Raw genomic sequence first — 17,447 nt, 5'->3', positions numbered from 1 at the left:
ACCCTCTTAGACATTGGTGGCAAAGGGGACGGGGTCTGCCAAAGGGCCTTGACCACTTTCAGCACCCCTTCATGCACTGGCAGTGCAACCTTAGAGAGTGCTGCAGCCACCAGGATGTCAAAGAGGCTATGTGTTGGCTCTGTGAGCTTCTCCTGGTAGGCCGAAAGTCATCTGGTGGGAGAGACCTGCAACTGCTTCATCCGGGGATGAGGAGGATGAAGACAATACCAGGGAGGGGCTGTGGCACTTTCTACCGGGGAAGTCTCCCTTGAAACTGACACTTGCCCTTCAGTACCAGCATCAGAGACCAAGTCTGGCTTCTGCACCAGTGTAGGCGGTGCCGCAGACCGCTTGTTGGAAGTGGCTGCGGATGATTGGTGAGAGTATGGGCCTGGTATCACGGGGAGCTGCAGGTCCAGCTCTAAAGTCTGGTGCCCAGGCTGACCAATGCTTCTGAGGCTGTGAACTGAACTCCCCCTCTGACTCCAAAGAAGACTCCTCTCTCGGGGACCATGGCAGGGCAGTTGGTGCCTCCCTCAGTCAGCCCTGACAGGAGGCCGGAAAGCAGAGCTGCAAGGAAGGTGACTGGCAGCGTTCCGGAGAACGTACTGCTTAGGCAGGGACTGGAGTCGAGATGGTAGAGAGTGGCGCCGAGCTGGAGACCACGTCGAGGACCTTCGAGGGGTCGGCAATTGGTGCTGCAGCATCACAACTGTTGCCGAGAGGAGGGCAGCTGGTACCGGGAGGGTGGGGACTGACACTGCAAGGTCAGTGAGCCACAACATGAAGCGCGAGAGCGTGAACATAGAGCCAGAGACCCGGGCCACGGGATCGGAGACTGTGGTTGTGGTACAGGAAATCAGGGCCGTAATGTGAAGGACTGGTGCCGTGACTCCGGGACCAGCAACAACCGAGTGCCCATTGCGGTGGTCCCATGGAGAGCTTCCATTTGGAAGGAGAAGCCTTCGCGCACTCTGCCGCTGACTGGAGAGCCCGTTGCGTAGGCGGTACTGGGAGGGCCATCAGGTCCCTGGCTGCCTGAAATGCCTCCATGTCGAAGGAACTGTTATATGTAGGGGTCCCCTACCGCTCCCAGGAGTCTGAGGTAGTTCTCTGGGTGGGCTCAGGGCCCTTGATGAAGAGGCTGCCCCTTGCCACTCCACCGAAGGCAGGTGGCCCAAGACGGGTCCTTTACCTGCCCTCCCTTTCCTGTCCTTGCTCAGCACCGGGGAACACTCCTGCTGTTTTTTGCACTTCTTTCTTGGCATCAGCGATGGCAAATGGTGCCAGGGTGAGCCCAGGGCCAGTGGAGCACTCCATACCAATGAGAACGTGCCCAGTGCAGAGTCAGAATGGGATGGTTCTGAGGCAGGTATCAGAGCAGCCTCCATCAGGAGGGCTTTCAAACAGATACCTTTGTCCTTTTGAGGACTGAATCAGAGTATGTTTAATATACTGTCATTTTGCTAATTAAATATCATTCCAAGTGCTCCCTGTCCTCTTTTGCTGTCAGCCTACATTACCTAGCTGCTGGATCAGACAAGATTTATAAGTTAAGTGTGGTTTACCTGTTAGATAGCACAGCTCAGGGATCAGGTGGACAATACGGGGTTCAACAGTGCTATTCTGCTTACTTTTCAATCGGCTAACCAGCACAGGCTGATTTAGGTCAGTCAGGACTATATCATACTGCTGTAAGGTGAAATATTATTGAGGTAAAAGTTAATCAGGAGATACTGCACCACATTCTAGATAATTAGTCAAATCTGCTCATAAGCTGCAAGTTTTCCACTGGCTGTGTTCTGGGCTGTACAATAAAGACCAAATTAATCTTGTCCACATATAGAGATACACGCACCCCCCCTCTCCGGAGGTACAAAGGAGAAGGAAAGCAGATTTTCCCAACCACATGGGATTCCTCTTGTGTAGAGGAAATCCTGTGTGGTAAAACTGGCATAGATACCTCTAAACCAGCCATTCCTTACTCTCCCGATGTATAGGACATACAGTGCAAGAGCCAAAGCAGGCAGTGGTTCAGCTATCCCCAGCTCAGGGGATGGATCCTCAGGAACCATAGCCAACTAGACATAATTCACAACAGAGACTGTTCTAAATTGCACCAGTTGCCAAAAACAGCCCCCAGGATTAGGGGGAAGGGCAGAGTGTGAGGTCCAGTACACTGAGAATCTAGACCTACGTTTTTATCCTGTGCTTCTAACATCACTCAAAACTACTTTCTGGAAAGATATTGGGCCTGACTCCACTGTTAATCGCGACCAAATAGGAATAGCTAATATTTTACACAGGTCTAAATACCTACACAAGGCACAAGGCAGTACAGAATCTTAAGTTTTCTTGTATGATATTTTCTGCTACGGTTTCCATGCTGCCGCCACTATCACCTCCTATATTCCTTTTCTGGTTTCCACATGTATTTAGAATAATCTTTTGCTTCCAGTGAAAGTGATTCCTGGCCAACCAAAAGGGATAAGAATGAAATATTGTCTTCTCTGCATATCAACATGCCAATCCCTACCTTTCTGTATTTTCTTGTACTTGTAAAGAACCAGTTCATATTATAAAGACAGAGGTTCTAATTCACCATCACCTCCAATACAACTCAGACACTAACAAAGGAGAAAATGGAATCAAAATGTATAAAGTGACTTTATACGTGTAGACATAAAGGGAGGTATCAGACTAGCTAGCTACTTTATATAGCTGCATGAATAATTACAATGAAAGGCCAGATTCTGTTATCAGTTATACCAGTACAAATCAGTGGAGTTACTGAATTTACTCTGGCACTAACAATAAGACCATTCAGGAAAAGTATAATTGAAGGTACAAGGCCAAATGCACCCAACAAGTGTGAACAGTTCCAATTTTATCTTTTGACCTAATTAAACCTTTAAATGAAAAGCAGCAATACTTTACCTCGATCTAATGTCTCAAAATGTGATTAGGATAGGATGCCTCCAATAAGACCAAACGTAAGCCTGCCCTTAAACAAACATATGAACAAGGGCAAAGATGGATGACATTCTAACTACTGTACAGTTGTGTTCCCAGCACTGGAACTAATGAAATATAACACCTTTTAATGTGTATTGTACATGCAGCATCTTAAGAGGATGAGCAGATTTTTTCCATATTAGCACATTTATGTGCTTTGAAGCATATTAAACACAAAAAGGGACTATTTCTAGTTTTATTGTACATTGGTAATATAGATTTTTAGATATTTAACTATTTTTAGATATTTAAAATTACTTTTACTAATAGAATACAATACAGTAGAGATGAGTGTGAAAATGCTTTTTGCCACACACTAAGTGTACTCATGATTTTATTAATGTTCATAAAGTGCTTCAAATATGTAAGTACCACGTAAGTGTGAAACATCATTATTCTTAGGAATTCACCGTAACTTATCTTTTACACATGTATGTTTATGGATGGAGCAATGTTTGCTCTTACTTGCCAAGAGCACTCTGTCCTGAGCATATTTTAAAGACAATGGAACAAGTTAAAGTTCTATTACTTTTCGTAAGAGGGTAAGCCAAATGCTCTAATATATAGAATGCTGTTAATATTTCACACCTATAAAGAACTATTTAATCTCCAAAACTCTTTACAAATAGTTCCTCATCCTAGAACATGGCAAAGTGTTCCCAGAGTCCATTAGTAAAAGTAATTTTAAACATCCGAATGTAATAGTATTGTATTTCCAATGTACATCATACTACTAAAAATGGTTCCTTTTTTGTGTTTTTTGTGTTTAATATAGAAAACCTTGGTCATACTTGCCACAATTACAGCGCCAGTACATTTAGAAGCGACCACACAAAATAATATAAAACATTTTTTTTGTTTGTAACAGCTTCCTAGTTTTTAACCTACCTGCTTATAATAATCAACGTAAGAGATTTCAGTGCCATCACGTTTTGGAAATGTGTCCGTTGGCTTCACGCACCAGTCAATATCATCAATACGGTAGGTTTTATTGTTATATCTATGAAAATGCAGAATAAGTGAGGGGATTTAATTGCTTGGCCTGTTTAAGTATGGTATAAATGACTGCAGCCATAAGTCTTCTTCAGTACAGAGACTTGTCCATTTGGAAATATGCGGGGGGGGGGGAGGGAAGCTTAGAATGGCACAACAAATATTATCAGTACTACGCCTAACAGTTTTACATGATGTTGTCTTCTATATTTTCTCAGAGGATAAAACTTGCACCTTTAATGAATTTTCAGTAGTACAATAAAAACGTTAAAAAAAATCTGATCAAATATTACTGCAAACCAGACTGATTAATTTACAAAAGACAGTTTTAACATAGATGTACCAGGAGAAACATATTTACTCTAAAAACTTAATTTTAACTACACTGAATTGTTTAAAAAAAAATCCAAGGCTCCAAACCAGCAAAGACACACGCATGCATTAATTTTATCTACTGCAAGTATTCCCACTGAGGCCACTGGAATTACTCACAGCACCCTAAACATAATGACATGCATACGTCTTTGCAGGATCAATGTACAAGCTTTGAAGACATCAAATTCAAGGAGTACATATCCATCATTCCTTCCAGGCCAGAAGGAAGAGGTGCTGCAAGAGCAATCCAAACAGAGAGAAAACAGACTAAAATGGTGTGCTACCTAGCCCCAAGAGGGGTTGAACAGTGACCCAACATCAGACACCAGAAGGCTCTGTTTAAAAATCAGAATAAAAAAAGAAAGATAAGAGTCACACTGTGGTACATGTAGCAGGCAAAAGAAATCAAAGCCCTGCCCAAATCCAGGTTCTGCTGGGTGTTTTTTGGCTTCTCCTGCTCCAATCCCCACAGAACAGGAGGATCATGCAGGGGGAAGGTCAATAATGGCCAGCTCAATCTTCTATTCTAGAGACAGTAAAGTCACAGTGAGGGGAGAAAACTGATGGCCCACTGCCTCTCCAAGGAGCAGCAATTCTCTGATAGGGAGGCTCCCTCTTAAAGAGGCCTCCCATAAGAGTTTCTTTTTCTGGCAGAGACACCCAATGCACTCCTCTTCATGGGACACCCAGCTTTCTTTCATGCCCTCCTGCTTTTGCAGATCTTTTTACTGCAAGACACACCTATAATCTTTAATAGACAGCAATCTCCTGCCTCATGAACACTTAGTTTATGAATGACATAAGAAACCACTACAACTTTTAATATGGACTACCACTTTTAAAGTAAAAAGAAGTGCAAAAAGCCACTATGCACAAATAGTTCTAGTTGACAGGACACCTGAGTCAACAGCACAGCAAAATAAATAGTGATGGCTTTACCTTGTAAGCACAATAAGTCCTAGCAGCTCCTTTTCACATGTTTGTATGAAGCACACTCTGTCAATCCTGGTATACAGACTTGTCATGAATTCCAGAACAGTCTCACTGCGAAGGACTTTATGGCTCACATCAGCACTTAACATCACTCTGTTCTCGAACTGTGTAATGGAAACAGCAAATCCTGGCCAAAGAGTCAGTCTTACGGAATGCAAAGAAAAATATTTAAAATAACTATTTTTGAATTAACCCACATTTAACAATGTAGGTCCACTTCCACCATCTTGGCTGCCATGTGTTTAAAGTTAAGTTTTGCACATTTATTGCTACACAAACATGCAAGAAGTATAAACTCTCTCTCTTCTCGCACTGGTAATACAAAGAGTATCACCACTGGCTTGCCTAGCTCCTGCTGCTCTGCGTTACAGTGGAGATTCTGTACCCAAGTTCCTGCTGCAATTTGTATTAAAAATTCAGCACATCTTAAGAATGGCAGGGATGCTGTTCAAACGCAAAGCTCAGACATTAAAACTATTCTCCAGCAAGATATACTGGAAAGGGTTTACACAGTACCATAAACTGTTACCAGAAAATTCTAGAATTAAAGGGAGGAAAAAAACCCCAAACCTTACTTGTGCTGGGGAATTTCCACTGGATCTGAAGGACTGTAGAAGTTCCGTCCAACTTGGTACATGGACAGCTTTTTCCAAACCCTATGTATTAATGCATATTTTTCAACACATCACATAAGTATAATTCTTAGAACACACCGAAAATAGATGATGGTTTTAACTCATTATTAGAGCATTAAATTTTAAGTTAACCAAATTCACAACAGAAGCTGAACTCACAACGCAAGTCTCAAACCTAGCTATATTCTTGACTCCCGGGGGAACTCTGTACAAAAAAATTTAAAAATTCTGCTCACAATATTTTAAAATTCTGCAAAATTCTGCATATTTCATTTGTTAAACTAATGCAATATAAACATGCTGGATTCAATTATTTTGGAAATTTATTTAAATTACAATACAATGGATGGAGAATGGGAGTGGGGTGCATAGGAGGAAATCCCCAAACCCCCTTTGTCTAATAGTAATGTAGCTAGGTTTGAGCCTTTACTTCAAATTATTAATCGAACACAAATAGATGCAGCCATCTCACTAGGAGAGTGGTGAGACACTGGAATCAGTTACCTAGGGAGGTGGTGGAATCTCCTTCCTTAGAGGTTTTTAAGGCCTGGCTTGACAAAACCCTGGCTAGGATGATTTAGTTGGGGATTAGTCCTGCTTTGAGCAGGGGGTTGGACTAGATGTCCTCCTGAGGTCCCTTCCAACCCTGATATTCTATGATTCTATGATATGCTCACTGTTACATCATAGGCAAATGAAGAGCAAGTGAGGGTTGGAGAATCAAACTCATAATTTATATTGGCTACTGACCATCTCCAAAAAGATCAGTAGCAAAGAGTTCATGGAGCACATTTTGATAGGAAAATTTGTTCAGTCCAGCAATTTAGACCAGTTCTAATCACTAAAGCACCATAAGCATTTATAAGGCCACACTGTCCTTTACAACAAGGATCCTTTAGACTATTCTGGCAGTGTAAAGGAGCCTTAAAACTTTTACACCCGTTTTATACTCCTGGGGGAATTCACTAAGAACAATGGGTCCAATTCACTAAGCAGGCAGGCTGCTACATTCTGCTCTGCCTAAGGGGATAGAGCCTGCCCCTCCACGCCAAGTGTGCCACAATAGCAAGCAAGACTGACAGAATCTCTCTCTCTCACGCACACACGACTGTCCAGCCTCCCACCCCGGCAACCCCCCGGCAGTGAATTACATCTCTACTGGCTGCTCTGGGGGCCTGAACCAATATGTCAGCACTGCAAGGGAAGGGCACATGACAACTCTTGCGGCCCCCCTTTGCTTCTCTGTCAGAAGACATTTTTCTGCAGGGAAGCAAAGAAATATGCAGAGGTCATGAATTCTGTGCACGTGAAGTGGCACAGAATTCCCCCAGGAGTAATTCTTCAAACAAAGCTATCTTCTAGAAACTGCTCAGGGTTCAAGACAGTAAGTTGGACTTGAAAATTAAACTATATCTAGTAAATCTCACAATCTACTGTGCAAGAAAAAAATTAAAAAGAAAAAGACCACATCCAGATCAGTGACACACAGTCAAAAGGAAAAAAGGGGCAGTTCAAAAACCAATATCAGCTATAATACCTTAGTACAAACTGGAAATACTGCAAGAGTTCAGAACCACAGTAGCTAGTACTACCCCGTTCTATTGAAAGGTCTAAGGCACAATTGATAAGTGAAGTCAAAAAGTCTGTGTGCTGGCAATTTACAAACACTTTTGGTATGGGGGCAATGAGGCCACACAGCTGTGAGATTTTATTAAGACAGTTGAGTTATACCTGCATTATGGAATATAAGAAATGAATTCATTCCAATGGTTTTTATAAAAGAAAAAACATGTCCTTTAACAAATGCACACAATTCCATTAAGTCCATGTATTGAGCTATTAATATGTTAAGGAAGTGTAGAATCTCAAAAATTTGACCAACTTCAAAATTCAAATGGAAATCACTACTGCTGCCCAAAACTCTGGACATAAATAAAGCTTTAATAATAGGTAATACTACTAAATAATGACAGTATCACATTTATCGTAACACTTTCATCAGAAGGCTTCCAAAGCACTTTGTGAACTGTGCAGCATAAACAGGAATCACTGCATCCACTAATGAAATGCGGAACCCCACCCCCTCCACCACTTCCCGAAGTGGACCATGGCAGCTGTTTAATAGAGCACACCAACACTACACAATAGTTAGGCTGAGAAGAGAAGAAAGCTTCCTAACAGCACTATCAAACCCATAATACCTTTAATACCCAAAAAAGTACAAGTCTAATTTATTTATTAAGTAAAAATTTCACTTAATAGGAATAAGACATTCCAGACAATACATTCGAGGAAATAATTAATCTCATGGAATCAGATTAAATCATTCGGCCTTAAACATTTTGCCTTATAACACTAATCAGACATTTCTTTAATAATCTAGAAATATACTGCTTTGTATTCTATATCCCACTTCACGTCATAACTTCAGAGACAACAGTCCTTGAACATCTTAAAATAACTACTTCAAACATAATACCAACCTTTTTTCTAAGTATCAGGAGAGTAACAAAACAGAATCCCACAAAAATACATGAACCACAGAAATAAATCAAAGTATTTTGTGTGCAGTCAAAAACAATACAAATTGGTCTAATTGAGAAAACATAGAACATACCAGTTTCGCAATAATTTGTTTACACACTTAACACTGTTTCTTATCTTAAGAGCTCAAAGATGCATCCATCTGAAAGGCTTTCCCATTCTGCTCGGACGCACATGAAGGAGAATATTTTATTAGAAGAGTAATGCTACCACACGTCTCCTGCAACTGTTCTCTTTAATATTTAGGTTAAAAGATACTGCATGCCTGAGCACAGTATGGTCCTAATTCTGCTCCTAATGAAGTTAATGAGAATTCTGTCAAGAACTTAAATAAAAGTAAGAAGCCATTTTGTTCCCTAGTTAGCATTTGGAAAGGTAACAAAACTTTGACACCGGATGAAATTCATGGCTCTGGAGAGGACCTGCACAAAACTGTACGCATCATTTAAATACCACTTAAAACTTGGGTTAAAGACTTACAGACACGTAACGGTAAGTAGGAAATTGCGCAGGCCCACTCACAAGGGTGAATTTTATTCCAAAATAATTATCAGTTTTCTAAAGTGGGTAAGCTGCTCTTTTCTGACTTGACACTATGAATTATTACGTGTCAGTTTGAACTGGTAAAAAGCTGGGTTATGGATACATCTGAGTTCAGGTTTGGTTTAAAAGCAACTAAGTAATACAACTGTTCCTTTATTTCAGGAGATCTCAAACACCAAATTAGCATCCAAATTAGTGCCAACACTGCACTGCACAAAATTCGTATTTGCATACACATTTATGTGCTAGGTAAACCATAATTACTTAATTTGTATGTAAATATGGATGGGCACAATTTCTTCAGCTGTGTTTGAAAGTGTGGCCCTCTATGTCACAACCCATCAATACATTTTTTTAAAAACCAATATGGAAACTCTTAACCCAAGGTTTACTTAGAATTATGTAAAGAGCTTTGCCCTTATTGACTTCTATTGAGAATGATTTTCACACAAGTAAAAAGACAGCACAGGAAATCTGTATAATATGTTTAATAGTCAACAGTCAAAATTCACTACTGGCTGAAGTGAAGCAGCTTCTCTGGAGTAAATGGTGTTGTGAGTGAAATTTATTTAAAAAAAATCTTTTCCATAACTACTTCTGGCAACAATTTTTTTTTACTATGTACCAAACATCAAGAGATTTTCAACCCACATTTTTACAACCTGAACAATCGAAAAAAATCAGATGCTACTAGATATGCAACTTTTTAGAAGTTTAATTTTCACAAAGTTTTTGATAAAGCCATGTATTTATGCTCCAACTTTAACAGTTAATCTCAAACAAACACTTTCAAAATCACTTACTTTTTGAAGATGATATTGAAAAACTGAATGCACACAGGGGAACTTGATGCTAGCTGATTTGTTAGTGTAATGGTAATATTTACAGTCTCACCTCTTTTCGTTATACTCGATAATTCTGTAACCTAAGAAAAAATTCAAAACAGGTACATACAATATTCAGGCCACATCTTACCTTGAATATAGAATAGTAGTTGTAAAAGTCTAACTGCCCAAAAATGAATCCTATATTACTTTTCAGATAATTTGTCTTTTCATTGATTTTCTGGGATCAAGAAGTTAATATTCAGAACAAGGACTGCAACTAATGCAAAAATTAACTGGTCAGGCAGGCCTTCAATCAACATATCCAGAGCACTGTGTTTACTGGCATAATCATTACTCTCCCAAAGACAGAGCTTTCCTATCATGCAAAGGTGACTGATGATTTAAAATTTATTTCTGTGCCAGAAAACTACTGCTAGCGTATAACCCAGAAGAAGCTAAAGGGTTGTGGCATTTTCTTCCATAAACCCATCTAAACAGCTCCCTGGTTTACAAGTCTTCTCCCTCCCTCCCCCCCCCCCGCCACTTACTCACCTTTTGTTCCAGTAATATGTTTCAAACTGCAGACTACTGAAACACTTGCATTTGAGACTGAGAAGTGCTTGTAAGGCCACCAAACACCGAGAAATATGACTAGAGTGCAATAGCAATTTTAATACGGTAAAGTGAAGCCAGTTCAGTGTGCTATGTGAAGCCCCAGAAAATAAAAAACTGTACATTATACTTCTGTCTTTTTCTACTTTTTAAAAACATATTGTATTTTCAAGCTTTGAAAAGTGTTAGATTGACAGCCCGGGAAACTGATATCCTCTATTAGCTTAATAGATATAACAAACAGTTGAAATGGGAGCTATGCTCAATTAAAGATTGCCAAAATTTATGCATACATGCAGCACTAATGAAATGCAGGCACCTGTGGGTAGAAGGACAGAAGTCAGACAAGACAACCAGCATGTAAAACTCTACACATCAGAAGATGGTGGCCAGGGTAATTTTGGCCAAGGACATTGTTACAAATTCCAATCTCACAGGAAGTGCCATCTTTAGTGTCCTCACAAAGCAGACAAGCCTCATTTTTTGAAGATCCACATACACTAAAATGCATGGAATTCAATATATCTCCCTTGGAAAGATGATGAACTGAACTGATCTTGTTATTTCAATCTTAGTATTTAGCTCACTAGACCATCCTCTCCGGCAGTAGATGCTGCCAACACTAAACAAACTTCAGATAAGAGGAGATGGCTTGGTCACAAAATTATTTAAACTATTTTAAACAAATAAAACAAAAGGTTTTGGGGAGGGGATAGTTTCAGCTCTTTCATCCTGCCAACACAAAGGTCATAATTAAGATGACAGTGGCTTTGTGGTAATGCAACAGTGCACAAGACACTTATCTTCACCTGATTTTCCAGCTTTTGAGAAAGAAAAAGGATAGCTCCATCAAATACTTTGGCTCTTCCAAGAAGTTCAGTATGACCGTAAAGCAAAGCAAGGCGCAGGCGCCTTGATTCCAACTCTGGATTAAATGTTACATGGTATTGGTAAAGCTGCCATTCCCTGGGCAAACCTAAGCTATATAGGTTTGTGACCACTTTCACTGGAATTCCACTGAAGCCTGAAAGAGATAATAAGTTTATTTCTTTTAAGACAAATATTACTACCAAAAATATTTAAATCATGTTAAATAACTACAGGCAATACTTTATTGCCCAGTAACCTTAAGAAACAACACAGAGATCTTTTTGACAAAAAAGTCATCAATAAACAAATACAAGTCAATCAAAATGAATGCCTTACCAACATCAAAACAAGTAGATGGAACACAATGTCTAATGAAAGATGATACAAATGGGCTGGCAAAAGTAATTTCCCACTGCCAACGTAGGTTATTTTACAAAAATACACTAAAGATTAGTTTATTTCTCCCAATTAACTATTTGATGGTGATTGCAAATATACCTGTCGAAAGAACTGAAGAAATGTAAGAAAATAATAATAATAATAAAGCTCCAAATAAATATGGTAAAATGGGCATTTTGTGTGTATGTATGTATATATATAAAAAACAGCCTTTGATTTCTTATTCTGAAGGATCACGAAGACCAGACCTATGACCAATCACCACGTTACACACAGAGAGATGCCCTAATGTGTACTGTTCTCGAGACATAACTAAGGAACCCTGCTGGTGTCAGCTTGTAAGGGTTAGGTCAGACTGCCCGCTCGTGGTCTCTCTCGCACTCTCTCTCTCAAAAAAGCAGTTTTGTAAAACGCTTATTACTACCATATTTTATATTCCAGACAAACCATGACACATATAAATGGGGTCACTGTACTTAAGCAGAGCAAGTTTGCTTTTAACTGCAAACCAAAACTGTTTTGCAGTATAAAAAAAACAGTACACCACCACAATGTAGCCGATTTTTTCTAAAATGTTCACTCATTCCAGTTATACTTGCCCCTTTGAAATGCATGCTAATGTCTGACTAAGAAATAATACTGTGTAATTCTGTATCATGTTCCATCCAAGGATCTCAAAACACTTAAATATTAATGGATTAAGACAGACAATACCCTTGTGAAGTAGAGTGCTGTTATCCCCATTGTACAGATGGGGAGACTTAGGCATAGAAGGCTTTATAAGTACTTTACATAAAGTCACACAAAACATAAGTGGCAGATTCAGTAACAGAAGACAGATCTGACTCCCGGTCCTTTGTTACACCCATAAGATCACATTTCCACTTTAGTGGAATTTTGTGTTTAGCAGAGACTATATTTTTCTATGAAAAAATGAAATCAAATGCCCTATTTGTTTGATACACAACATTCTTGATTTTGAACAATGTTGAAAGTCAATCTTTGAATCAGTTTCTAAATACTAATATTTCATTTAACAAATACAAGAGACACATTTATGCCACATTTTACTAGAGAAGACATGTTTATTCTATTTTTTTTTAAACTAAGAAAGATTTTCTCTGGTTAGATATATTAACCCCTTGGATTTAACAGATCAGGAGCGCCTGCCAGAAGAGCTAATGCAAAATGTATTATGTCATGTCAGAGAAGCTTAACTCCGGAAGCCAAGAAAGTTCAAATATATCATACAAGTAACACAAAGAGAATTTAGATGCCAAAAATTAGACATCTCTGAACATTCTCTTGACAACTTGAAACTCCTGGAAGGGGGTGAGGATATACTCTGAGGTAACAAGCACCGCAACCCCAAGTTAAGGGCTCTCAGCACTTTGTACATGCATAATTTCATGTTCCCATGTACTAACCAATTACTGTGGGCTTGCTGCTGAAACATATGGAGCTCTTGCAGCTCGCTGAAATCAATGGACTACTAGTACTCAGCACCTCCCCAAATCAGGCACTTAGAAGACAAGGCTAACCTGAAGGAAATGGAGTTACTCTACCTGTTTTACAGTCTTTCACATGTGCCATAGTTTCTCTAGTATTTAGTCCCAAATCTTGAAAGTTACATCGGGTCTTTCCCCCTCTCTCCAGCAGTGTAAATCCAGAATCCCCAGCAGAAAGGCCATCTTGAACAGAAATGTGGAAAGAACTGTAAAATGTATTCATTTTTGTAAATCCAGCAAAATAACCTAAGAAATCATAAATTTGGACACAGGTAGTTCTATAGCCTTCAGCCTATTAGCCTTCAATTTTTGTCATCCTAATAGCAAGAATTAGGTTATATAAATGGAATATGTTTAACTGGATTTTATTTGGACAGCAGCACATAAAATATGTAATAACGAGATGCAAAATCACTTTTTAATAACCAGAGCCTGAGCTACCACGATTGTCACAGCAGCATTAACAGCACCTTATTCTTAATGTAAGCAGAGACAGGGTGGGCTCCACCCTGACATCTGGTGGTGAGGTGTGGCAAGTTGTGGAAAAGAACTTCAGGGGCTGATCTCATTTGCATAGGCACACCCACCCCGCCTAGAATGAGGCCATAACTGCCCAAATGGTCACTTTGGCTGCTGTGGGATCCCCAGTGTCTCTGTTATTGGGGCGGGAAGAATAAATTGTTAGTACCCTGATTATGGGAAGTGTGCTTGGAACTGTACTTGGCCTTTTTGTTATGATGGAGGACTCACCATCAATTGAGTAGCACTCACTAGGCAAGGGACATGGGTTCCAAAACTCTGTGAATTGAGAGAGATTTGAGACAGGTATTAGTGCCTGGTGGTGTAGGCCCCTTTGTGAGGGCCTGAAGCACCAATTGCACCTCTGTTTCTCTCCACTGTGGAATGTCAGAGCTAATTTTGGGTCTATTAAGAGTTTTGTTACAGGTACTGTGCTGAATTCACTTCAGCCTTATGGTGCACCAGCACTAAGGCTCCCACTACTATGAGCTGAAATCACTGAGAGCTGAAATCACTGAGCACTGTGTCAAGTAGTGGGGAGCCGGAAGATCTAGTGTGCAGCGGAGCTATTTGTGAGACGGCGGGGTGAGCAGAGCTGTTTGTGAGACAGCAGTGTGTTCGTGAGACGGCAAGCTGAGCGGAGCCGGTCGTGAGACAGCGGTGTGTTCGAGAGACGGCGAGCTGAGCGGAGCTGGTCGTGAGACAGCGGTGTGTTCGTGAGACGGCGAGCTGAGCGGAGCTGGTTGTGAGACGGCGAGCTGTGCAGAGCGGAGCCGGTCGTGGTGGAGCGGAGCAGAGCCCTGTGGGGCAGTCAGCTTCAGGACACGTAAGGTGCCCCTTACCTCTTTCCCCCACACCCAGGCACATTTTAGCCAGACTGGGGAGTAACACTCTGCAGATGAACTTTTGAACTCCAGGGCTGGACTTTTTTTTGGACTTTGGGTGATTTGGGGATTGCTGGACTCAAGAGCCTGAGGGAAAGGATGTGGCCCAATTTTTCTGGGGTGGGTCGGTGTTCATGGTTTGGTTAATGAACACTAGTTGTGGTGTTTCCCCAATTTAATGCTGATGTTGTTTACCTCATGTTATTAAAGATTCTCTACTACACCAAGACTCTGTGCTTGCGAGAGGGGAAGTATTGCCTCCTTGAGGCGCCCAGGGGTGTGTAAGATTTTCCCAGGTCACTGGGTGGGGGCTCAAGCCAGTTTTGCATTTGCTTTAATGAGAGGGAACCCCTGTGTACTGAACCCGGCCCTTGCTGCTATCAACTTGGCCTGGCAGAAGGGTTACATTAAAGTAGTTTAAAAAATAAATTCCTTTTTAAAGACAATGAATGTCAAGATGTTTTCACATTTTTATACAAGACTTGCAACTCATTTATGTCTTTATACTTCATTCTGCCTATAATTTCCTAATACATGTTAATACATTCACTTAGAAAACAAGCTACTTTACAGTGGCTAATAATAATAAAATAATTACCTTATTATTAATATGTATTCTACTAGCACCAGGAGCCTCAGTCATGGACCAAGACTATTGTGCTATGCCCTGTACAAACAGAGAACAAATAGATAGTCCCTGCCTTCAAGAGCTTTCAAAGTAAAGTAATTAATACAGTTGATCTCTTACATCGCTGAGTAAGTTTTGTTGTTTCCCTGAGGCCAGAGGAAGTTGAGGCTTCTTTCTCAGATTGCGAAGTCCTAACAGCTATGGGCTCGTCACTTCTCAAACAATCCTATGAGATATAGATAAGGGATGTCCGTAAGATGGAAAATGGCTTAGTTACAAAATACTTACTCGGTAGATGGCCCATTGTTGTAACAACATGATACATGTTTTCATAGAAGAGATGAAATTTCACTGCTGAAAGAATGTTCTCTGTGTATATAAATCTCCCCACTGTATTTTCCACTGAATGCATCCGATGAAGTGAGCTGTAGCTCACGAAAGCTTATGCTCAAATAAATTTGTTAGTCTCTAAGGTGCCACAAGTCCTCCTTTTCTTTTCACGTACAGCACAGGTGATACTGTAGAGAAATTTCAATGCTGCACAGAACAAAGATAGCTATTACAGAATAGAAACATTACAGTATCCCCCAGCACATATTTAACTTTAAGCCTGTGCAGAAGTCCCCCATGCTTAAACAATTTCCTGATTAAGACAGACAGCTGAATCACAGCCTCAGTGAACTGAGATCATCTCATTCAGAGACCTGCTCAAACAGAAGCAACAGAAAGCCTCTGAGTCAACAGGAAGAGACAGGTACCAAACACTGGAAACAAATACAACCTGTCTACTACTTTAAAATTTTCAATTCAGGAACTCTAAGAGAATTCACCCTAAAAAACAGCATTCTTCAGGTTTTTCAAGGGATGTTAATAATAAGAGTTCTTTTTCTTTCAGTATTTTTGTGACTACATGGATATTCTACTAGTTGAAAGAAAACAATTTTGGTGCTTAGTTTTGAATGGCAGATGTCACCCCTTCTTGATAAGGCAGGCCTTTTTCACCCATTCTCTATTATCAAAACTAAATGCAGAGTGGCATGACAGAAGGGGCACGTGGACAAATTATCCTGGGAGGACTATTAATTCCACCTTCAATGCAGGCCACAGTTTTGCAACATTGGTTAAAACCAAGCAGTATTCATGGTACAATTTTGTAGTTTGTGTCCTTTAAGGTGGTTTACAAAGGAAAGCAGATAAACAGCACAAAAGTGTGAATATTTTTGTATTTCTTGCTATTAAAGGAAGTTACATTAGACTTTTTTTTTATTTTGAATGTCAGCGATTAATCCAAAAAGATAAATTAAGTCATATGAAGAAATGAAAGGGTGCTGGCCCTGAATTTGCACTCAGTGTCAACAGCTACAAGAACCAGTCTCCACTCTCTGGCTCAGATCCTTATACCTCACACAAGGGTGACTGGGGGGCCACTGGGGAAGTGACACATTTTACCACCCCCACCACTCGGGGAAGGCAGGGGATGACGGCTGTCACGGAGGAGCGAGGCAAGGCGCCCCAGCAGTGTCCAGAGACCACCCTGGCGATCAGGGGAGAGGAATGAACTTGAACAGACGGCACAGAACAGGGAGTCCGGGATCTGTCCCGGCCCGGGGACCGTCCGTCACGCACCCAAGACCAGTCCCCCCCCCGCCCCCAGGGGAGCACCGCATGCCGGGGCAGAGGGCACGGGGCACGTCACGGCCAGGCAGTACGCACCGGCCGCCGTGGGGAGCCGGGCTGCCCGGCGGCGCCCGGGAGGGCTTGTCCCCGCGCTCGCACCCGCGCACGCCCGGTCATGTCCCTCGCCGAGGCGCCACGCGCCGCCCCGCGAGCCGCAGACACACAGCGTGTGACAGACGCTGCCTGGGGCGGGGCCGTTACACCACCGCGCGTCACCCCAACCGGCGGCTGCCAGCGGCCCGGGTCACCGCGTGGCCGCGCTGGGGCGGAACCGGCTCCGCGGGGACGGATGGGGTCTCGTGCGGGCTGGAGGGGCTACGACAGGGCGGCAGACACCGGGTCCGCCAGGCGGGGCGCCCGGAGACGCCTCAGGGCCTCGCCCTAGGGAGCCGGTGGAGAACGGAGAGGCGGCTCCGCGCGCTCAC

At 41.5% G+C, this 17,447-nt stretch overlaps 1 protein-coding gene across 1 annotated transcript in view; it reads right to left on the bottom strand.

The window, feature by feature from the left end:
- PIWIL4 (piwi like RNA-mediated gene silencing 4) overlaps positions 1-17,447 on the bottom strand; it is a 61,439-nt gene extending 43,992 nt beyond the window's left edge. Inside the window, exons 1-9 of the mRNA XM_073337568.1 lie at positions 17,059-17,447; positions 15,466-15,571; positions 13,372-13,497; positions 11,347-11,561; positions 9,902-10,023; positions 5,952-6,032; positions 5,323-5,520; positions 3,904-4,015; positions 1,569-1,692 (exon numbers count right to left, since the gene is read on the bottom strand). Of these exons, the coding sequence (XP_073193669.1) occupies positions 1,569-1,692; positions 3,904-4,015; positions 5,323-5,520; positions 5,952-6,032; positions 9,902-10,023; positions 11,347-11,561; positions 13,372-13,497; positions 15,466-15,571; positions 17,059-17,139 (1,165 nt within the window). The 5' untranslated portion in view covers positions 17,140-17,447. The remainder of the gene's footprint in view (positions 1-1,568; positions 1,693-3,903; positions 4,016-5,322; positions 5,521-5,951; positions 6,033-9,901; positions 10,024-11,346; positions 11,562-13,371; positions 13,498-15,465; positions 15,572-17,058) is intronic.

This window comes from Lepidochelys kempii, chromosome 1, assembly GCF_965140265.1.
Source record: "Lepidochelys kempii isolate rLepKem1 chromosome 1, rLepKem1.hap2, whole genome shotgun sequence".
Taxonomy (NCBI): Eukaryota; Metazoa; Chordata; order Testudines; family Cheloniidae; genus Lepidochelys; species Lepidochelys kempii.
The sequence above is the reverse complement of the archived record's forward strand: the minus strand, read 5'-3'. Positions and strand labels throughout refer to the sequence as shown.